Raw genomic sequence first — 23111 nt, 5'->3', positions numbered from 1 at the left:
GACAGCATTTTGATTGTTTCCAATACAAATAAACAGAAATTATAACCGGAATGAATATTCAGATATGTCCCATGATGTCCTTTATTAGCTTGAAGGAGAGGTAAACTTATATAGATATCCGGTGAAGAGGATGGATCACAGTTCTTTCGTAGTGGTCGTTGAATGGCATTCTCATGTAGAAACAATGGGGGTAATTCCAAGTTGATCGCAGCAGGAATTTAGTTAGCAATTGGGCAAAACCATGTGCACTGCAGGGGAGGCAGATTTAACATGTGCAGAGAGAGTTAGATTTGGGTGGGGTGTGTTCAATCTGTAATCTAATTTGCAGTGGAAAAAAAAAAGCAGCCAGTATTTACCCTGCACAGAAATAAAATAACCCACCAAATCTAACTCTCTCTGCACATGTTAAATCTGCCTCCCCTGCAGTGCACATGGTTTTGCCCAATTGCTAACTAAATTCCTGCTGCGATCAACTTGGAATTACCCCCAATGTAGTTCCCCATTGACATGAAAAAAAGGAAATACAACAATAAATTAATAATAGGAATAAGTGATTCTAAGTAAGGTATACACCTGAAAAAGGAGGGCCGTTAAGCATGACTAAGTGGTGATGGATAGAAGATGCGGCTGGTATGATGTTAAAGAAACCATTTGATTTCAAAGTCTTGATCATGACCATTGGGGGAAAGCGTTTGTAAATTGAATATCATCCTCATTTCTGCTTTTGCTAGGTTGGCTTCTAGATTCCTATCTTTCCATGTGGACCTGATATTTTGGAGACCTACAAAGTAGGCAGTTGAATTGGTGGAACACTGATGTTCCTTCCGGCAGTGGTCTGAGAGGTGGGGGGTGGTAAGGCCTTTACGGATAGTGCGCAAATGTTTCCCTATGCGTGTTTTCAAGGCCCTTGAAGTTCTACCCACATAAGATTTACTGCATTTACACATGATGAGGTAGATGACACTGGTTGTATTCCATGTGATGAAGTCTTGAATCTATTACCATTAATGATGACTTCTGTGTATTTGTTTTTTTCCGTTTTGATGCTTCTGCACCCCACACATAGACCGCATCTGTGAAAGCCAGCAGTTCTTATCGAATTGGTGTTTTTCACAGGTAGGGCACTTCGTACCAGTTTGCTCTTTAGAGTGGCCGCCTTACGGTATATGAACTTAGGTTTGCTGGGAAGAATGTTTCTTAATATCGGGTCTCCTTGGAGGATGTGCCAATGTTTGTGAATGATTCTTTCAAAATATTTGTAATCTGAGTTGAAGCCTGTGAGAAAGGCCCATTGACTTTCTGATGTGGATTCCTTTTTGGTCTTCTTCTGGTCTTGAATGAGCGGTTCTCTTTCACTGGATTTGATTTCTTGAGCCGTTTTTTCAATCTTTTCGGAATGGTATCCTTTCTTCAGGAAGATGTTCTTCAGATTATCAATTTGTGTTTCACATTCCATTTGTTCACTGCAATTCCTTCTTATACGGATTAATTGACTCTTTGGTATCCCTTGAAGCCAGTTCTGATGGTGTTCACTGTCTGTAGAAATATCATTTGTGTGTCCATGGGTTTATGGAAAGTTTTGGTGTGAATGATTCCATCTTTAATATATATGGAACGACCACTACGAAAGTACTGTGATCCATCCTCTTCACCGGATATCTATATAAGTTTACCTCTCCTTCAAGCTAATAAAGGACATCATGGGACATATTTGAATATTCATTCCGGTTATAATTTCTGTTTATTTGTATTGGAAACAATCAAAATGCTGTCTAATGACCATCAAGAACGATTGTCTACCACTTTTCCCACTCATAGAAGCTGATATCTTCTCAGGAGAGAGCAATGGACAATGTGGAACGCATTTCTGATGTCATTTGCAGTCAAAACATCCTTTGAATGGACCGCAAACGTCACTTCCGGTCTAGACAGGAAGTGACCTTACCGCCATTTTCTGACGTTTTTCACTGGCTAAAAGACATTTAAAAGGATCCCCATCAAGCCACAAAGGTATCTTGCCTTGAAGAAGGGACCAGGCTGTCCAGAAACGCGTTGGAGATACCTTGTGGCGCTGCCCAACCCCTGGACGTTTGGCGGACTGTTTTCTTGATGGCCTGGAAGGGAATTCGATCAGAGGAGCCACCAGCAGGGTATTTCCCAGGGTACCCTGCCTTTATTTGACACCTGCGGCTCCTCCACCTGCATCGGTAGGATCACATTCCCCCCCATGGCCTGTTCCCAGTCCACTTGTGTTTTTTTTAATGTATTGCTTGTTTTTAGACATTGCATGTTAGTATTGTATTAAATTCAATTTTATTTACCATACCAGTGTGTTTCAACATACACTTTCACACCTGGGTATTATCCACATACATAGGTGACCGTAAGAGAGACCAGCGCCATTGTAGAGAGAGCACACCCCTTTTCCATTTTGCACTTTTGTACTGAGCCCTTAGGGAGCTCTGGCACTCTCCACACGGCCAGCTGTCTCAGTCCTATACAGCGCAGACTTGCTACCCCCACCTTCCAGTTTGCAATGTGACAACAGTGGCTTACATAAACCGACATGGCAGAATGAAGAGCAGAGCTGCAATGTCAGAGGTAACAGGAATCATCCTCTGGGCAGAAAAACATGCATTGGCGCTGTCAGCAATCTTCATTCCGGGAGTAGACAACTGGAAGTGGACTTCCTCAGCAGACACGATCTCCATCCAGGAGAATGGGGCCTTCATCCGGAGGTGTTCACGGAGGTGACAGATCTTTGGGGTGTACCTCAAATAGACATGATTGCCTCCCGTCTCAACAAGAAGCTAATGCCTCCCGTCTCAACAAGAAGGTATTGTTCCTGGTCAAGGGACCCGCAAGCCGTGGCAGTGGACGCCCTGGGGTCTCCGTGGGTGTTCAGGTCAGTGTACCTGTTTCCTCCACTTCCACTCATCCTAAGAGTTCTAAAACTCATAAGGAGAACAAGAGTTCAGGCAATCCTCATTGCTCCGGACTGGCCAAGAAGGACTTGGTGCGTGGATCTTCTAGATCTACTGCTAGAAGGTCCGAGGCCTCTTCCTCTTCGGGAGGACCTACTGCAACAGGGGCCATTCGCTTATCAAGACTTACCGCGGCTACGTTTGACGGCATGGAGGTTGAACACCAGATATTAGCTCGGAAAGGCATTCCGAACAAGGTTATTCCTACCGTGATACAGGCTAGGAAAGGAGTAACATCTTAACATTACCATCGCATTTGGAAAAAGTATGTCTCTTGGTGTGAATCCAAGAAGATTCCTACAGTGGAGTTTCAACTGGGACGGTTTCCCCTCTTCCTGCAAGCATGTGTGATATGGGCCTGAGGTTGGGATCCGTAGAGGACCAGATTTCGGCCCTATCCATTTTTTTCCAGAAATAGCTAGCTTCCTTCCCTGATGTTCAGACTTTCTTGGAAGGGGTCATGCACATCCAGCCTCCCATTGTGCCACCTACGGCACCCTGGGATCTTAACGTGGTGTTGCAGTTCCTCCAATTGGCTTGGTTCGAGCCTCTACAGGAGGTTGAGGTCAAGTTTCTCGCATGGAAGTCTGTCACTTTGTTGGCGTTAGCTTCTGCTAGACGTGTGTCGGAGTTGGGGGCTTTGTCGTGTAAGAGCTCCTACTTGATCTTATATGAAACTGCTGAGCTCAGGACGCGTCAGCACTTTCTTCCAAAGGTTATGTCGGCTTTTCATATCAACCAACCTATTGTGGTGCTAGTGGCTTATGACTCCTGAATTACATCTAAGTCCTTGGATGTTGTGAGGGCTTTGAAAACCTATGTGAAGAGGACTGCTCGTCACAGAAAATCGGACTCTCTGTTTGTCCTGTATGATCCCAAGAAACCTAAGGGTCCTGCTTCTAAGCAGACAATTTCTCGCTGGATCAGGTTCACTATCCAGCATTCGTATTCTACGGCAGGATTGCCGTGTCCAAAATCTGTTGAGTCCCACTCTACTTGTAAGGTGGGGTCTTCCTGGGCGGCTGCCCGTGGTCTCTCGGCTTTAGGTAGCAATATATTACTTTAAACTGGCGCACAGGGGGCATAAGATGCCGCTTGCACAGCCTACCCCCGCCAGTATAAATATTAACAGACCTTGCTAAGTGAAAAACGCGCCATTTGCGGGGGCGGAGCTTCTTCCTTAGGCAGCCAGCACACTGCTCAGCACCATTTCCTCTCTCTCCTCAGCGGCAGAGACAACGCTGGCCCTTTCCACCATTTCTGGCAACAAGTACAGGGTGCAAATAAGGGGGGCACAAAGCGTTTGGTGGTGCATTACTAGTGTTAATTACTGTGTAAAAGCGCTGTTGTCTGGGCATTCTGTGTTCACAGACATTACATACTGGCGCTGGGGTTGTGAACTGGCTGCTCCTATACTGTATCCCTCTGACAGATTTTCCTGTGGGTCTGTCCCCTTATAAGTCCCAGTGTGTCTGTGAGTGTGTGCTGTACCCGTGTAAGGCATGTCTGAGGAAGGTAGGTCCTCCCCGGATGAAGGTATATTAGGGACACAAAGTTGTAATGTGGTGGCGCTGCCGGCACACCAAGAGCCTGCATGGGTGAAAGAAATACGTGACAGTATGCATCTTATTAACAGGAGGTTAGATAAGTCTGAATCTCAGGCTGAATGCTGGAAAAAATCTGTGGAAGATGTGATTTTTCAGGACTCAGTTCTTCCTTTTGCAGGCGACCCCTCTGGGTCACATAAGAGACCATTTGTGAATACTGATATCGACACAGACTCTGATTCTTGTGTCGACGATAGTGACTCTAGAGAAATACATCATAAATTGGCAAAAAATATACAATATATGATTGTGGCTATAAGGGACGTGTTGGAAGTTACAGAAGCCTCTCCTGTACCTCAGGAGAAGGCTTATTTATGTAAGGAAAAGAAATCCAAAGGCACGTTCCCTCCTTTCCACGAGCTAAATGCTCTCTTTGCAGGGATGTGGGTGAATCCTGAGAAAAAATGTCATATTCCTAAGCGGATTCAGGTAGTTTACCCTTTCCCAGTAGAGGACAGGAAAAAATGGGAATCACCCCCTGTGTTAGACAGTGCACTATCCAGGATGACAAAGAAGGTTATTCTCCCTGCACCTGGCACGGCTTCACTAAAAGAGCCGGCTGACCGTAAGATGGAAACTACATTGAAATCAATTTATGTTGCCAATGGTACACTGCTCTGACCCACTATTGCCTGCGCGTTGGTCAGTCATGCTATTGAAAAATGGTCAGACAGCGTGTCATCAGAAATTGACATGGTTGATAAAGATGAGACACTCCTTAAGTTAGGGTATATCAAAGACGCTGCCGCCTACATGCTAGAAGCGATGAAAGATATTGGACTCTTGAGTTCACAAGCCGCTACCATGGCGGTATCAGCTAGGCAGGCATTGTGGATTCGCCAGTGGAACGCGGATGTGGATTCCAAAAGAAACATGGAAGCTCTCCCATATAAAGGTGAGACCTTATTTGGCGATGGTCTGGATGCGTTAGTCACGGCGGCTACCGCAGGTAAGTCAACGTTTTTGCCCTCTGCGCCTGCACTGGCAAAAAAGACCTATCACACACATGCAGTCCTTTTGGCCCAATACAAAAGAGTGAGAGGTTCCCCCTTCTTTGCAGGAAGGGGAAGAAGAAGGGGAAAGAAGCCCACAGCGGCTCCAGGTTCCCAGGAGCAGAAGTCTACCCCTACTTCTACCAAATCTTCAGCATGACACTGGAACTCCCTTGCGAGAGGCCGCTCGGGTGGGGGCACGTCTCAGACTGTTCAGCCAAGGTTGGATTCTGTCTGGCCTGGATTCCTGGGTATTGCAAATAGTATCCCAGGGATATAAGCTGGAGTTTCAAGATGTTCCCCCATGCCGATATTTCAAATCAACCTTGCCAGCTTCTCTTCCAGAAAGAGAAGCAGTAACAGCGGCAATCCAAAAATTATGTCAGGACCAGGTCGTAGTCCTGGTGCCTTTGCCGCAACAAGGGGAGGTGTTTTATTCAAGCCTCTTTGTAGTTCCGAAGCCGGACGGCTCGGTCAGACCGATCCTGAACCTAAAAAATTTGAATCTCTACTTGAAACGGTTCAAGTTCAAGATGGAATCACTTCGGGCAGTGATTTCCAGTCTGGAGGAGGGGGATTACATGGTGTCGGTAGACATCAAGGATTCTTACCTGCATGTTCCCATTTATCCTCCTCACCAGGCCTATCTGAGATTTGCGGTTTAGGATTGCCATTAGCAGTTCCAGATGTTACCTTTCGGTCTCTCCACGGCGCCGAGGGTATTCACCAAGGTGATGGCGGAGATAATGGTCCTCCTTCGTCAAAAAGGAGTCAGCATAATTCCTTATCTGGACGATCTCTTGATAAAGGCGAGATCCAGGGAGCAGTTGTTACAAAACATCACGCTCTCCCTGTCGATACTCCAACAACACGGTTGGATCATAAATTATCCAAAGTCACAATTGGAACCGACAACAAGATTGTCTTTTCTCGGGATAATTCTGGACACGGAAGTTCAGAGAGTATTTCTTCCGGTGGAAAAGGCTCTGGAAATCCAGAAAATGGTAAAACAATTATTGAAACCATCCAGTGTGTCGATCCATCAGTGCATTCGGTTGTTGGGGAATATGGTGGCGGCCTACAAGGCCATACAGTTTGGCAGGTTCCATGCCTGAGTATTCCAGTGGGACCTGTTGGACAAGTGGTCGGGATCCCACCTTCACATGCACCGAAAAATAGTCCTGTCGTCAAAAGCCAGGATTGCACTCCTGTGGTGGCTACACAGTCCGCACCTGCAAGAGGGACGCAGATTCGGGATTCAGGACTGGGTCCTGATAACCACGGATGCAAGTCTCCGAGGCTAGGGAGCTGTCACTCAGGGGGAAAGCTTCCAAGGAAAATGGTCAAGTCAGGAAGCCTGCCTTCACATAAACGTGCTGGAATTGAGAGCCATTTACAACGGCCTCCGACAAGCGGTACATCTTCTTCAAGATCATCCCGTGCAGATCCAGTCAGACAATGTAACAGCAGTCGCGTACATAAACAGGCAGGGCGGAACGAAAAGCAGAGCAGCAATGGCAGAGGTGACAAAGATCCTCCTCTGGGCAGAAAGGCATGTAAAAGCTCTGTCAGCAATATTCATTCCGGGAGTGGATAACTGGGAAGCAGACTGCGTCAGCAGACACGATCTCCATCCAGGAGAGTGGGGCCTCCACCAAGAATTCTTCGTAGAGGTGACAAGTCTTTGGGGAATTCCTAAAGTAGACATGATGGCATCTCGTCTCAACAAGAAGCTTCAGAAATATTGTTCCAGGTCGAGAGACCCTCAAGCAATAGCAGTGGATGAGCTAGTGACCCAGTGTACGTCTTCCCTCCACTTCTGCTGATCCCAAAATTTCTCAGGATCATAAGAAGAACAAGGGTTCCAGCAGTCTTCATTGTCCCAGACTGGCCAAGGAGGGCTTGGTACCCAGATCTTCAGGAGTTGCTCATAGAAGATCCTCAACCTCTTCCTCTTCGCGAGGACCTGCTGCAGCAGGGGCCGTGCGTGTATCAAGACTTAACGCGGCTATGTTTGACGGCATGGCTGTTGAGCGCCGGATCCCAGCCCGTAAGGGTAATCCGAAAGAAGTCATTCCCACACTTATTCAGGCCAGGAAAGGAGTAACGTCGAAACATTACCACCGTATTTGGATAAAGTATGTGTCTTGGTGTGAACCCAAGAATATTCCTATGGAAGAGTTTAACTTGGGACGTTTTCTCCATTTTCTGCAGGCGGGCCTCCGATTGGGGTCAATCAAGGTCCAGATTTCGGCCTTGTCAGTGTTCTTCCAAAAACAATTGGCCTCTCTTCCAGAGGTTCAGACCTTCGTGAAAGGCGTTCTGCACATGCAGCCTCCTTTTGTGCCTGCAGTGGCACCATGGGACCTTAATGTGGTGTTGTAGTTCCTTCAATCGGATTGGTTTGAGCCTCTACGAGTGATAGAGTTGAAGTTTCTCACTTGGAAAGTGGTGATGCTTTTGGCATTGGCATCCGCACGGCAGGTGTCTGAATTGGGGGCCTTGTCTCACAAGAGCCCTTACCTGATTTTCAATGAAGATAGGGCAGAGTTGCGAACTCGCCAACATTTTCTTCCAAAGGTGGTTTCTTCTTTCCACATAAACCAACCTATTGTGCTGCCAGTGGTTACTGACACGTTCACTGAGTCAAAGTCTCTATATGTGGTTAGTTCTTTGAAGATTTATGTCGCTAGAACAGCTCGAATTCGGAAAACAGAGTCTTTGTTTGTCATGTATGCTCCCAACAAGATTGGGTATCCTGCTTCCAAGCAGACTATTGCACGTTGGATCAGAAGTACGATTCAGCAAGCTCATACTACGGCTGGATTGCCGTTTCCGAAGTCGGTGAAGGCCCATTCCACTAGGAAGGTGGGCTCATCCTGGGCGGCTGCCCGGGGGATCTCGGCATTACAACTTTGCCGAGCAGCTACTTGGTCGGGGTCAAACACGTTTGCAAAATTCTACAAGTTTGATACCTTGGCCAATGAAGACCTCAAGTTTGGTCAGTCGGTGCTGCAGGGTCATCCGCACTCTCCCGCCCGTACTGGAGCTTTGGTATAAACCCCATGGTCAATAAGTGGACCCCAGCATCCTCTAGGACTTATGAGAAAACAGGATTTTGATACCTACCGGTAAATCCTTTTCTCCTAGTCCGTAGAGGATGCTGGGCGCCCGTCCCAGTGCGTACTTTACCTGCAGTTTAGTTATACACAAGTTGTGTTATGTTAGTTTCAGCTTGTTGCTGCAATTGATTCATGCCTGTTGGCGTGTGTTATGTTGATTGCCATGTGTGCGGCATGGTTGAGGTGTGAGCTGGTATGTATCTCACCATTAGTATTAAAGTAAATCCTTTCCTCAAAATGTCCGTCTCCCTGGGCGCAGTTCCTATAACTGGAGTCTGGAGGAGGCGCATAGAGGGAGGAGCCAGTTCACACCCATTGAAAAGTCTTAAGAGTGCCCATGGCTCCTGCGGACCTGTCTATACCCCATGGACAATAAGTGGACCCCAGCATCCTCTACGGAGTAGGAGAAAAGGATTTACCGGTAGGTATCAAAATCCTGTTTTTTAGTTTTGTACTGCGTTGTTACTTGGTTAAGTAATGTTTTTCAGCTGTTGCTGAGTTTCAAGCTAGTTTGCTTGGTTTGCCTTGTTGTCTGTGCTGGTGTGAATCTCGCCACTACCTGTGTAATCCTTCTCTCTAGCCTGAGTCTGGAAGGAGGGGCATAGAGGGAGGAGCCAGCCCACTCTCAAACTCTTAAAGTGCCAATGGCTCCTGGTGGACCCGTCTTTACCCCATGGTACTAATGTGGACCCCAGCATACTCTACAGACTACGAGAAAAGTATTTACTGGTAGGTAATTAAAATCCTATTTTTGTTTTTCAGTCTTCCGAAATTACAAACAGTCTGCTGAAGTATAAGGCTTATTCCGGGCTGTGAGTCTCCATAGTCTTCACAATGCCATACCTGGGGTCAGAAGATGCTGTGAAAGAGCTTAAAAGAGCGCTGTCTAATCCTCATATCCAGGCAGACAGGTTGAGGTACAGGAATGTCATCCACAAGGTGATCAGGTAAGAAGTCAACCACAGATGTTTCCCCGCTCTTACTGCATCTAATTTCCTGCTGCGATGCGTACGCATGCGGCAGCGATTATACATAGCTGGTTGCGCCTAATCACAGTGTGCGACCCCCTCCGTTGATTTCAGTGGGATTGGATGCGTATGCATGTGGCCACTTTGAAAATATCTGAGTGCCTCTGCCTGGTTCCAGTATCCTGCATCTACAGGGTGTATATGTTATAATATATATATATATATATATATTTATATATATATAAATAAACACGGTGACGCTGTCAGTCTGATTACTCTTGTCTCAAGTCTCGTGAGTGCCGCCTTACAGTGCTTGCCTATATATATATATATATATATATATATATATATATATATATATAAACACAAATTTCCAAGTGCGCTAAAGTGGAATGTAATTACACAGTTCTTCCAGCGTTATTTTCGTCGGAATGTAGACTGGAGGGTATTTAAATCTGGGGACCTGTAACAGACACCCCTGTACATATACATATATACACACATACAGTGCCAGTCACAAGTTTTGTCACACTTTCTCACTGGAGTGAATGAGAAAGTGTGTCCAGACTTTTGCTTTTGACTGGTACTGTATATATATAATATATATATAAAATCTATCAGTAACGGCCGGCACTCTGTCCTGGATGTAGTAAGCGCCTTGGTGCCCTCCTTACCACTCGAAGAAGTGGAATATAGAGACGGAAGAGATTAGGCGGCACTCACAGGACTGAATATGAAGAAATTAATATCGAGGCAACTAGTGCCTAATTATCATCAACGTTTCAGTTTTATTTATAAAAAAATAGTATCCTGACGAAAGTTTTTTTTTAAAATAAAACTGAAACGTTGATGATAATTAGGCACTAGTTGCCTCGATATTAATTTCTTCATATTCAGTCCTGTGAGTGCCGCCTAATCTCTTCCGTCTCTCTCTCTCTCTCTCTCTCTCTCTCTCTCTTTATATATATATATATATATATATAACAACTTTAAATTTTAGTCCATGGGGGCCCCCTGCTCTTTAGTGCCCCTGTCCTCCCAGAGCCTTAATCCAGCTCGGCATGGATCAGTGTGGTGGCCATTTTCAACTAGCTCCGCGGTGTGTGAGGGGGGAACCAGCGCGATCAACTCCCGCAGCATCAGCCCCCAGTAAGTAAAATTGGCAGAAAAAAAAAGCGCAGATCAAAAATGTGCCCTTCCTGGTGCAATGTTTCTCAGTGCTCTATACCTGGTGCAATGTGTCTCAGTGCTCTCTACCTGGTGCAATGTTTCTCAGTGCTCTCTACCTGGTGCAGTGTGTCTCAGTGCTCTCTACCTGGTGCAGTGTTTCTCTGTGTTCTCTACCTGGTGCAATGTTTCTCTGTGCTCTCTACCTGGTGCAATGTTTCTCAGTGCTCTCTACCTGGTGCAATGTTTCTCTGTGCTCTCTACCTGGTGCAATGTTTCTCTGTGCACTCTACCTGGTGCAATGTTTCTCGGTGCTCTCTACCTGGTGCAATGTTTCTCAGTGCTCTCTACCTGGTGCAATGTTTCTCAGTGCTCTCTACCTGGTGCAATGTGTCTCAGTGCTCTCTACCTGGTGCAATGTGTCTCAGTGCTCTCTACCTGGTTCAATGTGTCTCAGTGCTCTCTACCTGGTTCAATGTGTCTCAGTGCTCTCTACCTGGTGCAATGTGTCTCAGTGCTCTCTACCTGGTGCAATGTGTCTCAGTGCTCTCTACCTGGTGCAATGTGTCTCAGTGCTCTCTACCTGGTGCAATGTGTATAGGAGGTTCTCCCTGGTGCAGTGTGTATTAGCTGCACTACTGTGTGAAAAACAACGCCTCTAAATTTTTGCTGCGCACTTTCCATTCTTTAGCATGTGGGAATGGGAAGGCCAATCATTATAGTATGTACCTAATTTTGCCCTTCTAACTGAAAAATGTGCCCTCCCGAATGAAAAATGTGCCCTCCCCGTGATCAGCACCCTGCCATAAAAAATTCCTAGAGTGAACACTAACGAATAGTCGTGTGCACACTATTTGTGTCAAACGAGTGGCATTTACCACGACTCGTTTGCAAGAGCACTAACAATAACTACATTGTGATACTGAAACAATGGTGGTCATTCCGAGTCGTTCGCTCGGTAAATTTCATCGCATCGCAGCGATTTTCCGCTTAGTGCGCATGCGCAATGTCCGCACTGCGACTGCGCCAAGTAATTTTGCTATGAAGTTAGTATTTTTACTCACGGCTTTTTCATCGCTCAGGCGATCGTAGTGTGATTGACAGGAAATGGGTGTTTCTGGGCGGAAACAGGCCGTTTTATGGGCGTGTGGGAAAAAACGCTACCGTTTCCGGAAAAAACGCAGGAGTGGCTGGAGAAACGGGGGAGTGTCTGGGCGAACGCTGGGTGTGTTTGTGACGTCAAACCATGAACGACAAGCACTGAACTGATCGCAGATGCCGAGTAAGTCTGAAGCTACTCTGAAACTGCTAAGAAGTTTGTAATCGCAATATTGCGAATACATCGTTCACAATTTTAAGATGCTAAGATTCACTCCCAGTAGGCGGCGGCTTAGCGTGAGCAACTCTGCTAAAATCGCCTTGCAAGCGAACAACTCGGAATGACCTCCAATATGTGAACCAAACCGTGCGCTCCCTTTACCACCTTAGTCAGTTGCTGGTATATTCAAACAAGGAACACACCTTAATCCTAAAAAACTAGTCTAAAAATTGATGAATGACCTGCGCTGTAAGGTGAAGAAAGTATGTACAGTGCATATAATAAAAAATAATAAAACAACTTTCTTAAAGTGTTGATAGGAAAAGAGTCAGTAAATAATGACTCTAATTAATCACATATGTGACAATTGATATCTCTGCAGATCTCCTCACTCCCAATCCACCTTTCTGCTTCAAGATTCTCTCTCCTTATTTCTTATTCTCACAGGGACATATGAAATGAATCAGCCTCACATTTCATTTCATTCCCGCATGCACTTCAAGGTTTCTTTAGATCAAACAGCTTTAACATCAGACCCATTCAATATAGAAACACTCACTAAATTTCTGTCCCGCGTTCACCAAAAGGTATCTTTTCTCCAACAGGCGTGATGTGTTAAAAACTTTCTTTTAATACGGTCATAAGTAAATGTTCACCCACAATTAAAAGATATAAAAAGTTCCTATCATATATTTGTTCTTGATGGCTCCTGCAGCAGCTTTCCAATATTTGTGCATTGTATTTAGAGAGGCATGGAGGGGTCAGCATTAGGAGGGATTGCTGACTCCAGAGTGCCATTGGAAAAGTTAGGGGTGTCTCCAGGTAAGCTGGCTCTCAGATGCTGTAGGAGCCATTATCATGTGGCCTTACACTGGGCAGTCAGACCCAGACATATTTGTAATTATTTATGGGGTGGGTGTGGGGTGCAGTGGCCCCTGTGTCAATATGGCTGGGTGGCTTCAGGTCGGTACACCCTAACACTTTATTAACAGTTATGATTTTCCCTATCACTTTGTATATATTTTTGTATTATTTTAATCACACTTCACTTACATAGCACTTATGTGCTTCTTATTAACCTTATTCATTTTCACCTGTGTGCTGACCTGGGGTAGCCGACTTGTGCCGACGTGATGGGGTTCTGCACCTAGTATTAGGGACCTTCAGTGACGGAAACGCCTTGCCGATCGGCCTGGGGGCTTATCCCTATATCTGCAGATATACGCAACTAAGATCTCCGTATTATCTGATTATTATGTAGTATTACTTTCTCTTATGTCCTAGAGGATGCTGGGGACTCAAAAAGGACCATGGGGTATAGACGGGATCCGCAGGAGCTTGGGCACACTGAAAAGACTTTAACTGGGTGTGAACTGGCTCCTCCCTCTATGCCCCTCCCCCAGACCTCAGTTAGACTTTGTGCCCAGGACTGACTAGACACTCACTTAGGGGAGCTCTCCTGACTTTTGTTAGGTTTTTTATTTTCAGGGAGACCTGAAAGCGAGGGACTGAGGGGAGAGAAGTCAGACCTACTTCTACTTAGTTTAAGGGCTCTGCTTCTTTGGTTACTGGACACCATTAGCTCCAGAGGGTTCGATCACTTGGTGCGCCTAGCTGCTTGTTACCGGAGCCGCGCCGTCACCCCCCTCACAGAAGCCAGAAGAGAGAAGCCGGTTGAGTATGCAGAAGGCAGAAGACTTTAGGACAGCAGAAGACTTCAGTAACGAGGTACAGCGCAGCGGTAGCGCTGCGCTCCATGCTCCCACACACTTCTCCATCGGCACTCGCAGGGCGCTGGGGGGGGAGGGCGCCCTGGGCAGCAGTTACTGAGGTCTAGGAGCCGGCAGAAGCCTTGTCGGTGCCTCTGCACCGTTTTTTCAGACCCCCGCCGGCGCCCATCCCAGTGCGGACTGTTACTTGTAGTGTGTTCTTACTGGTTAAATTAGTTTATACACGGGTTGTGTATTTTTTGTTATCAACTTGTTGCTGTTGTTATTTCATGCTGTTATCTGTTTTACTGTTACTCCGGTTGTACGGTATGTTTGTGGTGTGGGCTGATATATTTGTAGCCCTTAATTTAAACAAAAATTCTTTCCTCGAAATGTCCGTCTCTCCTGGGCACAGTTCCTATAACTGAGGTCTGGGGGAGGGGCATAGAGGGAGGAGCCAGTTCACACCCAGTTAAAGTCTTTTCAGTGTGCCCAAGCTCCTGCGAATCCCGTCTATACCCCATGGTCCTTTTGGAGTCCCCAGCTAAGGACTAGGAGAAAAGGATTTACCGGTAGGTACTAAAATCCTATTTCTCTGACGTCCTAGTGGATGCTGGGGACTCCGTAAGGACCATGGGGAATAGCGGCTCCGCAGGAGACTGGGCACAAATAGAAAGCTTTAGGACTACCTGGTGTGCACTGGCTCCTCCCCCTATGACCCTCCTCCAAGCCTCAGTTAGATTTTTGTGCCCGGCCGAGCTGGGTGCAATCTAGGGGGCTCTCCTGAGCTTCTTAGAAGAAAGTTAGTTTTAGGTTTTTTATTTTCAGTGAGACCTGCTGGCAACAGGCTCACTGCATCGAGGGACTAAGGGAAGAAGAAGCGAACCTGCCTGCTTGCAGCCAGCTTGGGCTTCTTAGGCTACTGGACACCATTAGCTCCAGAGGGATCGAACACAGGCCCAGCCTCGGAGTCCGGTCCCAGAGCCGCGCCGCCGGCCCCCTTACAGAGCCAGAAGCAAGAAGAGGTCCGGAAAATCGGCGGCAGAAGACATCAGTCTTCATCAAGGTAGCGCACAGCACTGCAGCTGTGCGCCATTGCTCCTCATGCACACCTCACACTGCGGTCACTGATGGGTGCAGGGCGCTGGGGGGGGCGCCCTGAGCAGCAATATGAACACCTTGGCTGGCAAAAATACATCACATATAACCCCCAGGGCTATATGGATGTACATTAAGCCCTGCCAGATTTTACAAAAAAGCGTGAGAAAAGTCCGCCAAAAAGGGGGCGGAGCTATGTCCCTCAGCACACTGGCGCCATTTTCCCTCACAGCTCCGCTGGAAGGACGTCTCCCTGACTCTCCCCTGCAGTCCTGCACTACAGAAAAGGGTAAAAAAGAGAGGGGGGGGGGCACTATTTAGGCGCAGTATTACATATAACAGCAGCTATAAGGGAAAACACTCTATATAGTGATATCCCTGTGTATATATAGCGCTCTGGTGTGTGCTGGCAAACTCTCCCTCTGTCTCCCCAAAGGGCTAGTGAGGTCCTGTCCTCTTTCAGAGCATTCCCGGTGTGTATGCTGTGTGTCGGTACGGCTGTGTCCACATGTATGAAGAGGAAAATGATGTGGAGGCGGAGCAATTGCCTGTAGTGGAGATGTCACCCCCTAGGGGGTCGACACCTAAGTGGATGAGCTTATGGAAGGAATTACGTGAAAGTGTCAACTCTTTACATAAGAAGTTTGATGACATGGGACAGCCGGCTTCTCAGCTTGTGCCTGTCCAGGCGTCTCAAAGGCCATCAGGGGCTCTAAAACGCCCGCTACCTCAGATGGCAGATACAGACGTCGACACGGATACTGACTCCAGTGTCGACGACGAGGAGACAAATGTAACTTCCAGTAGGGCCACACGTTACATGATTGAGGCAATGAAAAATGTTTTACACATTTCTGATAATACCACAGTTACCACTAAAAAGGGTATTATGTTTGGTGAGAAAAAACTACCTGTAGTTTTTCCTGCATCTGAGGAATTAAATGAAGTGCGTGATGAAGCGTGGGTTTCTCCCGATAAAAAACTGATAATTCCTAAGAGGTTATTGGCAGTGTACCCTTTCCCGCCAGAGGATAGGGCACGTTGGGAAACACCCCCTAGGGTGGATAAAGCGCTCACACGCTTGTCCAAACAGGTGGCACTTCCGTCTCCGGATACGGCCGCCCTTAAGGAACCTGCTGACAGAAAGCAGGAGACTATACTAAAGTGTATATACACACACACACTGGTGTTATACTGCGACCAGCGATCGCCTCAGCCTGGATGTGCAGTGCTGGGGTGGCTTGGTCAGACTCCCTGACAGAAAATATTGATACCCTGGATAGGGACAGTATATTACTTACTGTAGAGCATTTAAAAGATGCATTTTTATACATGCGTGATGCACAGAGGGATATTTGCCGACTGGCATCAAGAGTAAGCGCTATGTCCATTTCCGCCAGAAGAGGGTTATGGACTCGGCAGTGGTCAGGTGATGCCGATTCTAAAAGGCATATGGAAGTATTGCCTTATAAAGGGGAGGAGTTATTTGGGGTAGGTCTGTCGGACCTGGTTTCCACGGCAACTGCTGGGAAATCCACGTTTTTACCCCAGGTCGCCTCTCAGCAAAAGAAGACATCGTATTATCATACGCAGTCCTTTCGGCCCCATAAGGGCAAGCGGGCAAAAGGCTCCTCTTTTCTGCCCCGTGGCAAAGGGAGAGGAAAAAGGCTGCAGCAAACAGCCAGTTCCCAGGAACAGAAGTACTCCCCCGCTTCCGCCAAGTCCTCAGCATGACGCTGGGGCTCTACAGGCGGACTCAGGTACGGTGGGGGCCCGTCTCAAGAATTTCAGCGCACAGTGGGCTCGCTCACAAGTAGATCCCTGGATCCTGCAGGTAGTATCTCAGGGGTACAAATTGGAATTCGAGACATCTCCCCCTCGCCGTTTCTTAAAGTCTGCCTTACCTCCGACTCCCTCCGACAGGGAGGCGGTATTAGAAGCTATTCACAAGCTGTATTCCCAGCAGGTGATAACCAAGGTACCCCTCCTGCAACAAGGAAAGGGGTATTATTCCACAATGTTTGTGGTACCGAAGCTGGACGGCTCGGTGAGACCCATTTTAAATCTAAAGTCATTGAACACTTACATAAAGAAGTTCAAATTCAAGATGGAGTAACTCAGAGCGGTTATCTCGAGCCTAGAGGAAGGGGATTATATGGTGTCACTGGACATCAAGGATGCTTACCTGCATGTCCCAATTTACCCTTCTCACCAAGGGTACCTCAGGTTTGTGGTACAGAACTGCCACTATCAGTTCCAAACGCTGCCGTTTGGATTGTCCACGGCACCGCGGGTCTTTACCAAGGTAATGGCCGAAATGATGATACTCCTTCGAAGGAAGGGAGTTTTAATTATCCCGTACTTGGACGATCTCCTGATAAGGGCGAGATCCAGGGAACAGTTGGTAGTCGGGGTAGCACTATCTCAAGAAGTGTTACGACAGCACGGTTGGATTCTCAATATTCCAAAATCGCAGCTGATCCCGACGACACGTCTTCTGTTCCTAGGGATGATTCTGGACACAGTCCAGAAAAAGGTATTTCTCCCGGAGGAGAAAGCCAGGGAATTATCCGATCTAATCAGAAACCTCCTAAAACCAGGTCAAGTATCGGTGCTTCAATGCACAAGGGTCCTGTGAAAAATGGTGGCTTCTTACGAAGCAATTCCATTCGGCAGATTCCACGCAAGAACTTTCCAGTGGGACCTGCTGGACAAATGGTCCGGATCGCATCTTCAGATGCATCAGCGGATAACCCTGTCACCAAGGACAAGGGTGTCTCTCCTGTGGTGGTTGCAGAGTGCTCATCTTTTAGAGGGCCGCAGATTCGGCATTCAGGACTGGGTCCTGGTGACGACAGATGCCAGCCTTCGAGGCTGGGGAGCAGTCACACAGGGAAGAAATTTCCAGGGATTGTGGTCAAACTTGGAGACCTCACTTCACTTAAATATCCTGGAGCTAAGGGCCATTTACAATGCCCTAAGCCAAGCGAGACCTCTGCTTCAGGACCAGCCGGTGTTGATCCAGTCGGATAACATCACGGCGGTCGCCCACGTAAACAGACAGGGCGGCACAAGAAGCAGGAGGGCGATGGCAGAAGCTGCAAGGATTCTCCGATGGGCGGAAAATCATGTGATAGCACTGTCAGCAGTGTTTATTCCGGGAGTGAACAACTGGGAAGCAGACTTCCTCAGCAGACACGACCTCCACCCGGGAGAGTGGGGACTTCACCCGGAAGTCTTCCACATGATTGTAAGCCGTTGGGAAAAACCAAAGGTGGACATGATGGCGTCCCGCCTCAACAAAAAACTAAAAAGTTATTGCGCCAGGTCAAGGGACCCTCAGGCGATAGCTGTGGACGCTCTGGTAACGCCGTGGGTGTACCAGTCGGTTTATGTGTTCCCTCCTCTGCCTCTCATACCCAAGGTACTGAAAATGATAAGACGGATAGGAGTAAGAACTATTCTCGTGGCTCCGGATTGGCCAAGAAGAACTTGGTACCCGGAACTTCAAGAGATGCTCACAGAGGACCCGTGGCCTTTACCTCTAAGAAGGGACCTGCTCCAGCAGGGACCCTGTCTGTTCCAAGACTTACCGCGGCTGCGTTTGACGGCATGGCGGTTGAACGCCGGATCCTGAAGGAAAAAGGCATTCCAGAGGAAGTCATCCCTACTTTGATAAAAGCCAGAAAGGATGTAACCGCAAAGCATTATCACCGCATTTGGCGAAAATATGTTGCGTGGTGTGATGCCAGGAAGGCCCCAATGGAGGAATTTCAACTGGGTCGATTCCTGCATTTTCTGCAAACAGGAGTGTCTATGGGCCTCAAATTGGGATCCATTAAGGTTCAGATTTCGGCCCTGTCGATTTTCTTCCAGAAAGAACTGGCTTCAGTTCCTGAAGTTCAGACGTTTGTCAAGGGAGTGCTGCATATACAGCCTCCTTTTGTGCCTCCAGTGGCACCTTGGGATCTCAATGTAGTTTTGGGGTTCCTAAAATCACATTGGTTTGAACCACTTAAATCGGTGGATTTAAAATATCTCACGTGGAAAGTGGTCATGCTGTTGGCCCTGGCCTCGGCCAGGCGCGTGTCGGAATTGGCGGCTTTATCCTGTAAAAGCCCTTATCTGATTTTCCATGCGGACAGGGCGGAATTGAGGACTCGTCCTCAGTTTCTCCCTAAGGTGGTTTCAGCATTTCACCAGAATCAGCCTATTGTGGTGCCTGCGGCTACTAGGGACTTGGAGGACTCCAAGTTGCTGGACGTTGTCAGGGCCCTGAAAATATATGTTTCCAGGACGGCTGCAGTCAGAAAATCTGACTCGCTGTTTATCCTGTACGCACCCAACAAGCTGGGTGCTCCTGCTTCTAAGCAGACTATTGCTCGCTGGATTTGTAGTACAATTCAGCTTGCGCATTCTGTGGCAGGCCTGCCACAGCCAAAATCTGTAAAAGCCCACTCCACAAGGAAGGTGGGTTCATCTTGGGCGGCTGCCCGAGGGGTCTTGGCTTTACAACTTTGCCGAGCTGCTACTTGGTCAGGGTCAAATACCTTTGTAAAATTTTACAAATTTGACACTCTGGCTGAGGAGGACCTTGAGTTTTCTCATTCGGTGGTGCAGAGTCATCCGCACTCTGCCGCCCGTTTGGGAGCTTTGGTATAATCCCCATGGTCCTTACGTAGTCCCCAGCATCCACTAGGACGTCACCGATAATTCTATTTCTCGTAGTCCGTAGTGGATGCTGGGCGCCCATCCCAAGTGCGGATTGTCTGCAATACTTGTACATAGTTATTGTTAACTAATCGGGTTCTTGTTGTGAGCCATCTATTCAGAGGCTCCTCTGTTATCATGCTGTTAACTGGGTTTCATATCACAAGTTGTACGGTGTGATTGGTGTGGCTGGTATGAGTCTTACCCGGGATTCAAAATCCTTCCTTATTGTGTCAGCTCTTCCGGGCTTGGAGGAGGGTCATAGGGGGAGGAGCCAGTGCACACCAGGTAGTCCTAAAGCTTTCTATTTGTGCCCAGTCTCCTGCGGAGGCGCTATTCCCCATGGTCCTTACGGAGTCCCCAGCATCCACTACGGACTACGAGAAATAGAATTATCGGTGAGTAAATTCTTATTTTTTCACTCAGTATGCATTAGGGAACACAGATTGTTTTTTCTTACCCTTTTCTCGTAGTCCGTAGAGGATGCTGGGCGCCCGAACAGCGCTTCGTTTTCCTGCGTTGTTTTTTATAGTTCAGTGCTAACTGGTTCCTAGGTAAGTTCTGTGTTATTTACTGTTTCAGCTGTTGCCGAGTTGTTCCGGCATGTTGGCCGGATTTGCATGTTGTGTGAGCAGGTATGAATCACGTCACTATCTGTGTAATTCCTTCTCTCGAAGTATGTAGTCTCCTCGGGCACAGTTTCTAGACTGAGTCTGGTAGGAGGGGCATAGAGGGAGGAGCCAGCCAACATTATTAAACTCTTAAAGTGCCAATGGCTCCTGGTGGACCCGTCTATACCCCATGGTACTGATATGGACCCCAGCATCCTCTACAGACTACGAGAAAAGGATTTACCGATAGGTAACCAAAATCCTATTTTCTCTGACGTCCTAGTGGATGCTGGGGACTCCGTAAGGACCATGGGGAATAGAGGTGCTCCGCAGGAGACTGGGCACTCTAAGAAAGATTTAGGACTACCTGGTGTGCACTGGCTCCTCCCCGTATGACCCTCCTCCAAGCCTCAGTTAGATTTCTGTGCCCGGCCGAGCTGGATGCACACTAGGGGCTCTCCTGAGCTCCTAGGAAGAAAGTGTTTGTTAGGTTTTTTATTTTCAGTGAGACCTGCTGGCAACAGGCTCACTGCATCGAGGGACTAAGGGGAGAAGAAGCGAACCTACGTAAGTGGTGGTAGCTTGGGCTTCTTAGGCTACTGGACACCATTAGCTCCAGAGGGATCGAACACAGGACCCGACCTCGTCCGTTCCCGGAGCTGCGCCGCGGTCCCCCTTACAGAGCCAGAAGCAAGAAGGTGGTCCGGAAAATCGGCGGCTGAAGACTTCTGTCTTCTCCAAGGTAGCGCACAGCACTGCAGCTGTGCGCCATTGCTCCTCATGCACACCACACACTGCGGTCACTGATGGGTGCAGGGCGCTGGGGGGGGGCGCCCTGAGCAGCAATACTGACACCTTGGCTGGCAAACTGGCACCATATATAGCCCCAGAGGCTATATAGGTGCTTTTTAACCCCTGCCAGAACGTTTACAATAGCGGGAGAAAGCCCATCGAAAAAGGGGCGGGGCTAACTCCCTCAGCACACTGGCGCCATTTTTCCCTCACAGCTCCGCTGGAAGGAAGCTCCCTGGCTCTCTCCTGCAGTCCTGCACTACAGAAAGGGTAAAGAGGGGGGGCACTAATTAGGCGCAGTATAACTATATTTATGCAGCTATAAGGGGAAAACATGTTTCTATAGGTGATATCCCTCTGATATATAGCGCTCTGGTGTGTGCTGGCATACTCTCCCTCTGTCTCCCCAAAGGGCTTTGTGGGGTCCTGTCCTCTGTAATAGCATTCCCTGTGTGTCTGCTGGGTGTCGGTACTGCTGTGTCGACATGTATGAGGAGGAAAATGATGTGGAGGCAGAGCAAATGCCTGTGAATGTGATGTCACCCCCTGAGGGATCGACACCTGTGTGGTTGGACTTAGGGAAGGAATTGCATGAAAGTGTCAACTCTTTGCACAAAAGGTTTGACGACATAGGACAGCCGGCTACACAGCTTGTGCCTGTTCCAGCGTCTCAAATGTCATCAGGGGCTTTAAAACGCCCGCTACCTCAGGTGACAGATACAGACGTCGACACGGATACCGACTCCAGTGTCGACGATGATGAGACTAGTGTACCCTCCAATAGGTCCACCCGTTACATGATTGAGGCAATGAAAAATGTTTTACACATTTCTGATAATACCCCATGTACCACAAAAAAGGGTATTATGTTTGGTGAGAAAAAACTACCTGTAGTTTTTCCTGCATCTGACGAATTAAATGAGGTGTGTGAGGAAGCGTGGACTTCCCCCGATAAGAAATTGATAATTTCAAAACGGTTATTGGCAGCGTACCCTTTCCCGCTAGAGGATAGGTCACGTTGGGAAACACCCCCTAGGGTAGATAAAGCGCTGACACGCTTATCAAAGAAGGTGGCACTACCGTCTCCGGATACGGCCACCCTGAAGGAGCCTGCTGATAGGAAGCTACCCTAAAAGCTATTTACACACACACGGGCATTATATTGTGACCAGCGATTGCATCAGCTTAGATGTGCAGTGCTGCTGCTGCGTGGTCAGATTCCCTGTCGGATAATATTGATACCATGGATAGGGACAATATTTTGCTGACGATTGAGCATATAAAAGATGCAGTCTTATACATGCGTGATGCACAGAGGGATATTTGCCGGCTGGCATCAAGAATAAGCGCTATGTCCATTGCCGCCAGAAGGGGGTTATGGACTCGGCAATGGTCTGGCGATGCCGACTCAAAGCGGCACATGGAGGTTTTACCCTATATGGGGGTGGAACTGTTTGGGGATGGTCTTTCGGACCTCGTGTCCACAGCTACTGCTGGGAAATCGACCTTTTTGCCACAGGCTGCCCCACAGCAAAAGAAAGCACCGTATTATCAGGTACAGTCCTTTCGGCCCCAGAAAAGCAAGAGGGCTAGAGGCTCATCCTTTCTGCCGAGAGGCAGAGGAAGAGGAAAAAAGCTGCAACACACAGCTAGTTCCCAAGAGCAGAAGTCCTCCCCTGCGTCCGGTAAGTCCACAGCATGACGCTGGGGCTGCTAAGGCGGACCCGGGTACGGTGGGGGCCCGTCTCAGAAATTTCAGTGCACAGTGGGCTCTCTCACAGGTGGATCCCTGGGTCCTTCAGGTAGTACTTCAGGGGTACAGGCTGGAATTCGAGATGTCTCCCCCCCCCCGCCGTTTCCTAAAGTCTGCCTTACCGGCAACTCCCTCTGCCAGGGAGGCAGTGTTGGTGGCTATTCAAAAACTGTATTCACAAGAAGTGATTGTCAAGGTACCCCTCCTTCAGCAAGGAAAGGGTTACTATTCCACAAAGTTTGTGGTACCGAAACCGGACGGTTCGGTGAGACCCATCTTA

At 47.8% G+C, this 23111-nt stretch overlaps 1 protein-coding gene across 3 annotated transcripts in view; it reads left to right on the top strand.

The window, feature by feature from the left end:
* AP4B1 (adaptor related protein complex 4 subunit beta 1) overlaps positions 1-23111 on the top strand; it is a 293647-nt gene that overhangs the window by 55493 nt on the left and 215043 nt on the right. For 2 of the 3 annotated variants that reach the window (XM_063955413.1, XM_063955412.1), the window contains exon 2: positions 9468-9652. The exons of the other annotated variant lie outside the window; for it this stretch is intronic. In XM_063955413.1, the coding sequence (XP_063811483.1) occupies positions 9540-9652 (113 nt within the window). In that variant the 5' untranslated portion in view covers positions 9468-9539. The remainder of the gene's footprint in view (positions 1-9467; positions 9653-23111) is intronic. 3 annotated transcript variants of the gene reach the window in all.

The sequence above is a fragment of the Pseudophryne corroboree genome, chromosome 2 (assembly GCF_028390025.1).
Source record: "Pseudophryne corroboree isolate aPseCor3 chromosome 2, aPseCor3.hap2, whole genome shotgun sequence".
Taxonomy (NCBI): Eukaryota; Metazoa; Chordata; class Amphibia; order Anura; family Myobatrachidae; genus Pseudophryne; species Pseudophryne corroboree.
The sequence above is the reverse complement of the archived record's forward strand: the minus strand, read 5'-3'. Positions and strand labels throughout refer to the sequence as shown.